This window comes from Solanum verrucosum, unplaced genomic scaffold (genome assembly GCF_900185275.1).
Source record: "Solanum verrucosum unplaced genomic scaffold, falcon-dt-bn FXZP01000009.1, whole genome shotgun sequence".
Lineage (NCBI taxonomy): Eukaryota > Viridiplantae > Streptophyta > Magnoliopsida > Solanales > Solanaceae > Solanum > Solanum verrucosum.
The window spans coordinates 3,321,226-3,334,571 of NW_026020231.1; the positions used below are offsets into that span (position 1 = coordinate 3,321,226).

Genomic DNA, 13,346 nt, shown 5'->3' on the forward strand with positions numbered 1-13,346 from the left:
CATTAGCCAACATCATAGTTGCCAATTTTATATGATGTTTTATTTATCAACGAGAGATGAATACAATTGGTAAGAGCAAACAAGGAGGGAATCCAAATATGTACAAAAAGAACCTCCTCTACTTCCTATTGAATATGTACATCAACCTCAAACCATCTTTGATTTAAAGAAGATGGGATGGGTCTTCAAATTCTTGAGTTTTCGACCAATAAGATAAAATCCCTAACTCATTAATTAACATTCATATGTAAGGATTAACATGTGATGTATAATCACGAATGCCAGCACCTTCCCATCCCATCCACTCTTCCCATAGATCCCAATCTGGTTCATACATTCCTCTCATTGATTCATCATTACTATCATCATATTCCTCAATCATCTCTAACTCTGCTCTTGTTTCACCTCTCAAATTACTCATCACAACCTGCATCACACATAGTCACATCAGCCAAAAGATTTTATATAACAAAATATAAACTACGTCTCAATCTCAAACAAGTCAAAGTCGAATGGATCATATCATTTTTCTATTTAAAAATGGCCATTTTTACAAGTTGATTTTATTGGTCAGAAAAGCCATCAAGTAAAAGCCTTTGTCTGTGGGCAGTGGGTATAGAAGCCGTTGGTTTATGCAAAACGTCATATTCCATAAAACATAAAGGGTCCACCACTATGATTTATATTATATTAATTATAAAGAAAAAAATTAGCTTCTATACTAATTAAATCTGATAAAAACATATTTAATTATCTTGTTATTTACAAATACAAAAATAAATTAATCGACATAAGATCTAAGCAAAGCAAATATGCACAAAAACTTACATCGTAAGCTTCATTGATTTGGTGAAATTGAACACCACAATTGTTTCCTCTGCATACGTCTGGGTGATACTGTAATCCAATAAAATACATCATATTAATAACTTAAAAAAATTCAATTAAAGGCATATAAAAATACCAAAACGGTCTTTTTTTTATGAAAATAAATTCAAAATTTCCAGATTTAATTTAAAGCAGTTAACAATGGCGTGCGTACCTTAAGAGCAAGCTGTCTAAAGGCCTTTCTAACTTCAGATTCAGATGCACCAGGTTGAATCTTCAAGGTCTTATACGGATCGGCAACAGCAGAAGATGAATAAACACATGAAACCCTAAATCCATTTTTATCGTTTTTGGTCTTCTTCTTCGCTGAGTTCCTCAATCGAAACAGAGATGCAGAAGCTGCTCCACAACCCCCAATACTTCCCATCATTCCCATAGCAGCAGCCATTGAAGACAAATTTGAATGAAAATCGAAACTGATTAAATTACTCACAAATTCAAAACCAAAACTAGAATGAGATTGTTTTAATGGTGAAAAAAATGAAATATAATGGAATGGAATAGGAGTTTTCAGTATATATAAGCACAAAAAAAAAAGGTATGGTAATTAATTATTTTTTTCCTTTTATTGAGGTGATAATAATGGTGTGGATAATGAGGGTGACGTGTCAATCTCTTTTTTCGAGGAGACGTGTCTATCGTAGAGCGGTTTTAGTTTAATTTGAGTGGTGTAAAAAACATGAAGACAGAGAAAAGAAATTGAGGCCCATTAAGGCCCAATGTTTTTTGATCTTATCCAAAATGTAATATTTGGTCTCTATTTGGAATCTTAGCTTCTTCCGTTTTTGACCCCTTGCGTTTAAATCGTGTTTTGACTCAATTGTTTTTTTAGATTTGATTACTGAATCTCTTATCCAGTCATCCTAATTACCGATTTAATTGGTATACAATATCCTAATTTTTCGTGTATTTATCTCATTCCAATTATATTATTTAATGTTAATTGTTTTGCTCATCTAAAATATTTAGTAATTACATTTTTACTTCTGAGTTACTTTCTCGAGATCCGCATTTATGTAGAGTTGACTGATATTTAAAAAGGATCCATCATCTATAAGATAAAAAAAACACATTTATTCAGTAAATTTTGTCTTAGTAAACTGCGTTGATTGAATTATATAAAAGAGTAATATAGTATTTTGTTTGTCCGGCTTTATTTGTTCATTATAAATTTATCACACCTTTTAAAATTAAAAAAAGGAAGATTAAAATAATTCTTAGATATTTGTTAGTTGTAAATTACTCACTCAGTTCCTAATTACTTATTAACTTTTTCTTTTTTAGTTGTTCCTAATTACTTGTCCATTTTGACAAATCACGAAAGGACAACTTTTTTTATATCTATTATACCCTCAATTAATTACTTCGAAAAATGTAAAACTTCTTGAAAATCATAAGTTTTTAATGCAACTACTTTATAATTAATAGGGATAAAATAGTAAATTCACTATGTCAATAATTGTTTTCTGTGTGTCAATTCAAAAGTCGATAGGTAATTAGGGATATGGGGTATTTCATTAGAGGTAAAAGATGATTTTATAAGTATATTATAACAAAAAATAAAAAATCAGGTATTTATGATCTTTTTTTTAAAGATGTGCTGAGCTAATATTACTGAATAAACAAAAAATAAAAGGACGAAGAAGAAGTAATAAAAAATGTTCTAGTAGTACAATTGGAAGTAGAGACCAAATTTGTCAATTAACTAAACTATAACATTTCCTAAAAATAATAAAAATGTATAGTAGTACAAAAGGAGATAAAAAATATTGGGAGAGAGAGAGAGAGCAGATGAGGTGTTGGTGAGTCATTACATGTGGCTGACTACGTAATTCCAGTTTGTACACTTTGGGAAGTGTGAAAAGTAGTAAGCGTCGGTGAATAGCCACATTTGTTTTAGATAATAATAATAATGTATATCTACTGGATGTCGTATGCAAAAACAGAATCGTAACACTTTTTTCCGCGGTTTAGAGTTTGAAGTTTACAACGAAACTATTACGAAATTACTTGGTTACTAACAGGAAACGGGCTTTTCAGTACAAAACTTTTTCCTAATGGATAAGGGGATTATAAGTCACGTTTTAGGATAAGTGAGAAAATTATTAGTTATTAGTATATATATATATATAGAAATAGAATAGGGTGAAAAAGAGAAGATTTTTTTTTTAAATAGTAACAATTAGGAAGTTATTGCAGAGATTTAAAGGGTGATTAGGAGATTGAGTGTTCTTTAGGTGTATTTGTTTTTCGTTTGTTAATGATAATTTACATTGGTTAAAAAAAAACAATTAGGAAGATTTAAGGAAAGATGAATAGTTAGAATTACGCAATTTGATCTTTTTTTTCTACCCTAAATAAGAAAAGGAAAGAAAGGAAACAGATGTAATTATTATCAATATTTATTTTATTGTTTTTGAGAAAATACAAAAGTAAGAAAATGTTCAGAAAGCAGGGAGTGAGTATTTCATCAAAATAAAAAAATTAATGATAACGATATACTAAAAAATAATAAATATAATTTGATGGATAAACGACTGTTGACAAGTTATTATATAATTGGATAAGTATTCAAAGCATAGCAATATGTCCATTTTGGTTATTTAGGAAACACAATGACCCTTTATATATTAGTAGAAAAAGTAACTTTTTACTTCGAATTCAAATTTGATTATATTTTTATCATTAATTATGTTAACTGTTCGAGTCACGTGAAAGAATAAGCAACGTAGACTGCCAGAACAACGCTATTGATCTTTATGATGGAATAGAGTAGGTAGGTGGGTGGGCGTAGGGGGGGGGGGGTGATTTCAAGAGGTTTTAAAACAAAAATTGGTGAAAAAAGAATTTTAGAAATCGATCAAGAAAATTTCACTTAACTTGAAATAACATACTTAAATTTTACTTCATAAAAAATGGAAATGAATAATAAAAATATAGGAAAACTATAGTTTTAATTTTAATACTAAAAATGAACTTACACTTGAAATAATTATATCATAGGTAAATTAATAAATGAATTTGTTATAAATTCCACTAATTTTATTGATTTTCAACCAATATTAGCCTTCCCTTTTTTTTTTCTTCTGTTTTTGGCAGTGAGTATCTTGCACCAATAACGTGAAAGTGAACTTTGATTGATACCTTTGGCACCACATGCTAAATTAGTAGATAAAATGCGAGAGAAAAAAAATTCCAATAAAATAAAATTTAATAAAGGAGTTGGTGTCGAATAAATATTTTGTTTAATAATATATACCCTCGCTGTCAGTAATGGACATTGATATTTTTTATTTTAATTTTGGCGCTGAAGGTAGCTGATATTTATTTTTTGGAATTATTATTATTATTATGATATTATTATTGTTATTATTCACCTTATTTATTCGATACGCTAAATTCAGCAATTGATGGAAAATAATTTGAGCATTACTCCTAATAATTTATTCGGAAAAAAGAAGGTCCGCATCATTCAAGAAATGACAAGTTTTTGTGTTTTACAGAGATAGTGATATTAATAAATATCTATTTAATTTGTTAATTTAGTATTGCATAAAATGTTTTTGTTACCTTAAATTGTTAATAATATCTTCCTCCAAACAAGTGGATTCTACACGTAAGCTCATTGATCTTTAATAAATGATTATCCCATATCCATATCACTTGTTGCAACTTGCTATTGATAGACGATGGTTTGATACGAACCTTTACATGTCTTCTGTAATATTGAGATAATATCTTCGTACCTTATATTCCCTGCGTTCGAATTGATATGGTATTTTTTATTTTTTGAAAACTAAACAGTTTAAGTTTGATAAAAAAATTGTGTTGGTTTAGGATCTTTTTTTTCTCTTCCTATGTGGATAAATAAAAGTCTTATTAGGATCAACCCACTTTAGCTCATCACCCAAATATTATGTGGCATATGTAAGGTTTATTTGGTCTTATTTTCAGAAACACAAGAGAGAAAAATCAAAAGAGATTCGTTTTAAAGATTGAGAGAAAAATCCCTTTTTTGCTTCTGAAATTTTTTTGCTCAAGCAGTCTGCTTCAGACAGAGTTTTCTACTTCTTTAACCGTTGGATCGTCCTCAAATTTGAACTGGGAGTTTTCAGGTTCTTGCAATTCAACGGTGGAGATCGAATTTGGAGGTCTGTAGCTTCTGATTTTGGAGCGTGAACAGTAACTCGTTTTTGGGTGAAATCTCTCCTTTAATTCTCTAGTTTTGGTGCAATCTTGTTTTGTTGTTGCTCGTTGTTTGGAGCTTGTTTTGTGGCCAATTTTGTAACTCTTGGTGTTTATAGTGGAGCTTTTGATCTTGTGGTTTTTTACTCTTCACATCGAAGGGTTTTCCACGTAAATCGTTGTGTCTTGTGTGATTGAATTATTCTTATCTTGTTATTTTTGTTCGGTTGATATAATTGTTGTCCATTCATCGTATTTCTTGATTTGGTTTGTCTTCTCTTGGGTCAAATTGAAAGGGAAAGTTAAACTTGGCTATTATTCCGTTGTTATCCTGTCGAACATTCTTGTTAGTGTCTTGCCTTTCCCAACAATTTGTGCATGAAATCTTTAACTTTTTTGAAACAAAATTTATATATTTGTAAATTACGTAAAAAGAACTATAAGTCACAATAATTGACAATTCAAAATATTAAAAATATATATGAAAATTTTTACAATCAAAGATAGATCTGTTTGAATCTTGAAATCCAAAAGGTGTCATATAAATTATGACGCAACGTGTAATTAACCTAATTCTCAGCATAAACTCATAAGGAAATTCCAATTACACAATGGCAATTCTGGGAAGTAACAATAGTTAAACAACTGAACTAAAGGATTATAGGAACTAGAAAGAGATGAGAAGCCAGATACTCAGAGGGAATGAGGGAATGTAGACTCTTCATAACAATTTGCATAAATTATTTTTTTCATTCGTCGTCCTTTTATCTAGTTGTTAATTTGAGTCTGGGTCTCAAATCAACCTTGGTGAAGGCCTTCCAATTTTGTTGCTTCTTTTTGGCCCAATAACTAGTTGTGTGAAATCCATTTAGTTATTGACGTTGAGCTGAGGTTGGTTCATAACACAAATAGTAAGCTTGTTATTACCACTACTCTAACAAATATTTTATCTAGAGGATGATTTTCAAAAGGTAAAATATTTCATGATTTTTTTTTCTTCCACGATACTGTAGTATGATATGTTTTCTTAAACATTAATTCAAAACAATATATTTCAAGAGTTTTTATTCTTCCTTAAATTATGTTGTCTTAATGAAATTGCGCTACATAATTTAAGATTGAGCTAATAATATACTTTTCACATTGCGTATAAATTATATATGATCCTAATATTTTGAAGAGGTCGACCATATACTAGCTATAATGCATGTATTATTATTATTATTATTATTATTTTTGCTATAGTTTGAGACAAATTTGGTCAAAGTTGTATTTCGAATTCAGAAAAATCATGCTATCTAACAATTAAGACAATACATTTCACTTTCACAAAACAAAACGTTGACGAAGAAAGTTTTTAAAGAAGACAAGAGCATCCATATATTTATCATCCAATTTAAAGATATTTGTCTTCAAACACTTGGATGAAAATTTAATCTATGAAAGTTACGTTGTATCCACGCCACTACAACAAATCAGGTCACAATATTAGTTATACATCTTATTTAGTATTATTGGGTGTATAATTGATACACAAGTCATGATATTAACAATACACGAGTTATTACTATATGGATAAGTATGAGTAAAGGCAGAACTACTATTAATACGATTCAAACCAAAACATGGATATGAAATAGTTCCAACATAATCTTATCATTCCGTATAGATTCTATTTAGTACTATTCTTATAACTCTTGATAAGAATATTTGAAATGTTTTGCACAAAAGATACTAATATTTATTGTCTGATATTTGATTATCAAGCAAAAAATATTGTTCAAAGATATTGACGAATGGAGAGGATACAATCAATAATGAGCGCCATTCATGAATTTTTTTTATTTATTTGTTTATCAAGAAAGTTGTTTTCTTCATTTTTAAAAAACTTGCTTTTGAGAAAAATATCTTCCAAAAATGAGATAATTGGAACAGAAAAATATGTTTTTCCCCCTACCAAACACTCCCAAAAAGTAAGTCTTGTTTCCACTTTACATGGTTTGTTTGGGATACCTATTTCATAAATGGCCTCCTCTTTTTTCCTTTTTCTTTTACAATTTATGAACTTTTTTTATCACGGTGTAAAATTACTTTTTAGAAATTAAAAATTTATGAGAAAATACTAGACCATGATAATTTTATTTATATTTTTGTAGAAATTAGCTTTTTGAGTTAAATAGATACTAATATTATATAGGACTTATATCTACATGAACCCCCAAAATATATGGGTAAATCACATAAATATGCTATATTAAAAAAATATTTACCATCTATAGCAATATAATTTTTCTAACTAAATATAATAATTTTTTGAAATTAAAAAATTTAATCGTCTATATTCGCTTTGCCTCTTTCTCTGCCTTTTTTTCTTCTCTTCCTCTTCTGCTTCTTTTTAATTTTTTTCTTCGTCTCTTTTTGTGTCATTCTATATCTTCCTCCTCTTCTTCTTCTTTTTATTCTTCTTCTTCTTCTTTCAAATTTCCATCTAAAGAACTCCTCTAATCAGTTTTTACCCATAATTTGCAATTTTCACCCAAAAATACGATGATAAAAGGAACAGAAAGACCGAAAATTTGTACAAAATTAAGTTTTCAAGAAAAAATTTCAAATATCTAAAATTAAAACAGCAAAAGTTCAACATTGATGGTTATTATAAAGCTTCAAATTTTGAATTCATTATTTGAATTTTATGAATTTGTGATTAGTTTCCATTCATAATTAATTCAACTTTAATATGTGTGTAATACTTTTTAATTCAAGTTTAATTCATTTGGCAGTTTATTCTGTTTCTTCATTTCTTACGATTAAATTACTTGTCTAATTAATTATTGATACAAGTTTTATTTAGTCTACGAATCATTGACTGCTCTTTCGTTTGTATTAGATATATTTCATAATTGTATTAAAATTGTATTAAAATCATGAACAATACATTTAAAATACATATTGCGAATTTCACTCCCCTTTTAATGATATCAACTAAAATAATTTAGGTGACACACTTATAATACATTTATAATACATTTTTAATACATATTGCAAACATCACTCATGTTCTTAGTGATACAAACCAAAAATAATTTACAAGACACATAAAATACTTGTTTTATTCATGAATAATACAAGTTTAATTCAATCTGTAGATTATTGTCTTGTCTTTCGTTACTTACACTTTTTATTCATTCTTAATTCTCTCTTCTAATTCAATTTTAATTTTGCATAATACATTTTTAATGCAAATTTAATTTTGTATAATACTTTCATTAGTTACGTTTTTTTATTCATGCTTAATTCTCTCTTCTAATTCAACTTTAATATTTGTGTAGTACACTTTTAATACAAGTTTAATTCATTTTGCAGTTTATTGGTTTATTTGTTACGATTGGATTACTTGTTTAATTCATTATTGATACAAATTTTATTCAATTTACAGATAATAAAATGCTCTTTCGTTTGCTACATCAATGATCAGCCAAGGATTGGAGAGATAAAAAAAGAGCTCATAAAAAGTTTGTAGAGAGAAAGAAAGGAAGAAAGAGTGCGAGAGAGAGAAAAAAAAAGAGGGAGAGAAACACAATTTAATAAAATACATTGTATTGTTATATATTGCTATAAATGGTAATAATTAAAGAGTATATTTAAAATAAGTAATTATTTTTTAAAAGGGATCCACTCAAGTAATTAACCCAAAATATAACGATGGATAAAAAAGGATGAAGGGAATCAGCCGTTTCGAAGCCCACAAACTAAAAAGACTTCAAAGTTTGGGCTGCTCATTAACAAGTGTATTGTAGGCCCATGTAAAGGATCCAATAATTGGTGGAGAGGATTTTCTAGATCATTCTTTCGGGGAAATTATGCAGAATAACAAACATTCAACCTATATTAGATATTATATCTACAGTTTAAGAAAATTATAACAAGCTATTATAGTTTTCCCGAATCTTGTTATTCGCCTGATATGTATAAATTCTGAATTTATATTATTTGTTTCCTGATTGTATAAATTCAGAATTTTGTATATGTTTACCCTAGCTATTTATTTACAATTTACGAAAAAATCATAATAAATTACCCTATTTGTATATTGGCAAGAAAAATGTACAAACGGAGTACTAAAAAATTCCTAAATGTATAAATACATAATTTGTATAATTATTCTTTTATATATTCACAAGCGAAATATACAAATTGACACAAATATACAAACCGCAACCTCCATAGCAAACATAACTATAGCTATGGAGCACAATTAACAAAACTATAGCTACAAAGCCTTCTTATGCCTTTTATGTTTTTCATTTCTAAAATTTTCTCCTTTTTTGGGGGTTAAAAAGATTCTCTAGATCTATAAACAAACAAATAAATACTCCTTTTTTTAAAAAAATTTTACTTGACTCCTATATAAAAATAGATATTTAATTTATTTTTCTATTTTAATAGATCAATAGATATTTATTACTTTTTTCTCATTATTTTTTAATTATAAAATAACTAAATAAAATAGTAATAGATAAATATAAAGTTTCAAAACATCATCAATAAAGTCAGTTTAGTACAAAATACTTTCAATTAAAATTTTCTTAGTAGATGTGTTTGATCAATATGCAGGCATAAGCTAAAACTTCAACCTGCCCCGCTCAGCCCTCCAGCACATAAATTCGGTCGATATAATTTGCCACTAATTTTTACTAAGAAAACTGTTAAATATGATTTACGTGTATCTAAATCCTTCCCAACAGAATTATTTTTTCTACTTTCTTCACAACAATTGTTTTACAATTCATATTAACTTTTCAGTTAATGATAATCTAAAATAAACTCAATCCTCAAAGTTTTGTTTATCATATGAGAAATACTTTGACGAAGTTAGCATCTAAAATAACAATTCATGATGTAATTAAACATAAATTTAAGTCAGCAAGAGAGAGTTGCCCGAAAAACAAAGTTATTTTAAAAAAGCAACACATCCCACCCCGCTCCACATTAGCACAAATCCAAATTCGTCCTGCGCTACCAAGGTTTAGATCCACCCGACTCTCGATCTACTCCATTGCCATTTCGATCAATACGGATCAAATAATATAATTCAAAAATCTTTTAATTAGAAGTCAACAGAGGAGACAGACTTTATCTACAATTGTTGGATCATTTAAGGGTGAGTTTCAAACAAACAGCCAACCACTTTTAACATAATGAATTATGATCCAATACTTTGAATGTAAGTCAATAATTGAACCAATTAAACACATTTTTTACTCACCAATAGTACTAAAAGAATACTGAGGCAAATTATTAAAATATGTGTGGGAATTCCATTGGTTGAGCATGTTGTCTGTTGATTGGCAAATTCAAGGTACACAGAAAAAATTTCAAAAAAATAACAAGGTTTGGCAATAGATGGATATATTATTTATTACTATTATTTAAAATTTTGTAGAAAATTTAATGCTTTCTGCAAAATCTATTATTATCCGTTTATAAAAGGTCAAAATTTATTTTTTAGTGTCATTCTCCAAAATTTCAAGCATAGCAACAAGGTATCACTACATTGAAGCACCGCATAATACTTTAATGTCATTATATCAATTTATTAAGTTCAACACAACACAATTTCCATATTATTATATTAAATTCTTGAGTCAAGTATTATTATTCTAACTTTATATTATATTTCTGAAAATTTTGCTTTGTTTATATTCTTATTTCAAAAGCTATATGTGTACATCCTACCTTATTCAGATACCATTTACTAAGATTACATTGAGTATGTTATATAATGTCAAATAAAAAAAATTAAGATATTTATGAAATTTAACTTTAGGCCTCAATTCTTATTGAGTCGATCATGATAACAGTCATTTTTTTTATAATAATATTTTTTAGTGACATTCAAGTTTTTGTTGGAACTAATTTTACATGTGTTGTAATCTAAACTTATGTATGCTCTCTATAAGGAGTAATATTTTTATCATAATAAAAACAAAATCCATGACAAACAATACATACATATGTTACATGGGGCCATGGGGGAAAGGAAAAGGGCTTCCAATAAATAAAATGTGAGATAGAAGCTCACCCGTGGTAGGTGTTTACCTACTTGCGACTAGCTTGGTGTATTGGAATATTAAAATAAAAAAATAAAAAAAAGAACAGTCGATGCATAATTATTTTTTTTTTTAAAAAGGTCAATCAAAAATTTCAGATATGAATATATTTGTATTTTATGTGGAGTTTGAAATTTAACTATAATCATTAAATTTGAAAATCAAGATAAAACTATTGAATTATGATGTATCAATAGCTCTAACATTACATCAGAACCGATTTGGTTGGTGAAATCATCAGTAATTAATATGTTGTTGGGCTGTTTTTTAACATAACTAAACAAGGTCCACATGAGAAATCCAAAAATTTATATATTATTTATATGAAATAAGAATATAAATATAAATAATACTTTAATTTTTTTAAAACCTCTCATAGTTTAAGGATTAAGATAAATTTTTGACAAAATCTTATTAGTGAAAAATAACATTTATATAATTACCATCACCATCTTTACATTATAATTCATATAACATTCTTTTTTATGAGTATAATATACGATTCCTCGCATGTATAACGTGTCAACAAATCAAACAACTTCTAATACTAAATAAATTTAAAATTTGAATTTAGTGGAATTGATACATATTTGACATAAGCCTGTTAAATCCCTCTATCATTTCGAATTGATAGATATTTGACATAAGCCTTTAAATTATGAGTTGTTATTAGTCTGTGTTCAAAATAATAAATCAGAAAATCGAAATTAACTAAAAAGACAACAATAAGAAATTATCATGTGTCCTTAAGAGATCCAATCTTCTTCAGATAAAATGAATACACATGTTAAAAAAATAATGATACTTTAAACTTCAGCGAATGAAGACTCAATTTTTATTTGTAGAAAAATATATACAAAAAATGTAAAACTCAATGTAGAAATCGATGGAGAACCGACATGGAAAAACCTTCTTAATTTTTTTAATTGCTAAAAGAACTAATATTTCTTATTAAAAGCACAAAATATCTCATCTTTATCTCTATTAAAGAAAAATACACTTTATGTTTCTTCCATCTTATTTTTCTTTATTTTTCAATTCACATTACACCGTGTCTTTTAAACAATACCCTAAAAAGAAACTCAACCATATGTTCTCGTTGTTTACTTGATCAATTGAGAAAGAGACATATATGTCCATATATACGTGACAATTTTGAAATCTTTTTATCGCCACACAATGTTTCATTTTTTAATTTGCTATACATATAGTGGAGCACTTTGCTAAAACTTAAAATCAACCAACCACTATATATCCATTTTCTATCATGTTATCATGACGACAACCTAAATCATGTGGAAAAAAGATGTTAAAATTATGCAAACAACTATGACTATCGCTTTTCAAAGATCAGAATATTATATTTATTACTCATTTCTTTTATTTTTTACAAAAAAAATGTCTAAATTATATATGTACTATGCAAATCATCCTAACGCATAAAAAATCATGATAGGAGGCAGGCAACAGAGCACTTCTCTTCAAATAAATTAATGTGAATTTGCATATTACCATCGAAAAAGCTGTCCATTAAACAAATTAAAGAGAAATATAAAGATAATATTACCATCGAAAATGCTGTCCATTCACGTGATTTCATGACTATGATGCAAAATAAATAAAATTCAACGCGTGGAATTATGAGTACAGAATTAAGTAAATTAATCATTTCTCTCTACAGATTATTGATTTTGTTTTTAAAGTAAAAAAAAGCGTTGAATTAGCATATTAAACTTTCATGTCCTTCGGTTTTTTTCTTCTTCTTAAAGTAGTGAGAAAAGTTGAAATATTCATGGAGATTAGAGGGATTGACTTATCCTTGAATAATATTTCATAAAGGATTAAGATAAGCACGTGGAAAATAAAGCAGAAAAATGAGCAGTGAGCACTAGGTGAATATTAGTTTTAGTAATTATGATTAAGATTATTTTTTTAATAAAACATCTACGAATTTATTAATCTGTATTTATAATTCAGTAAAAATAAAAAAAATGCTAAGTAGATTTTGTTTTTAATAGCTCAATCTGAAATTTCAAAAGGTAACACCTTAATAAAATTAATTGAGATGTGTAAAAAAGCGAACGCATTTTTTAGTTGTCCACTTGATAATAGAGAAGCGTTAAGTTCACCAACCCTCGTTGAAGGCCCCCACATCGACTTGTT

At 27.7% G+C, this 13,346-nt stretch overlaps 1 protein-coding gene across 1 annotated transcript; it reads right to left on the reverse strand.

Annotated features, from left to right (window-relative positions):
- Window positions 1-29: 29 nt before the first annotated feature.
- LOC125832053 (chaperone protein dnaJ 8, chloroplastic) lies at window positions 30-1,374 on the reverse strand. Its single transcript, XM_049511183.1, has 3 exons — window positions 1,043-1,374; window positions 829-897; window positions 30-427 (listed from the first exon to the last, which is right to left on the reverse strand). The coding sequence occupies exons 1-3, from the start codon at window positions 1,274-1,276 to the stop codon at window positions 242-244; spliced, it is 489 nt and encodes a 162-aa protein (XP_049367140.1). The 5' UTR covers window positions 1,277-1,374; the 3' UTR covers window positions 30-241.
- Window positions 1,375-13,346: the final 11,972 nt, after the last annotated feature.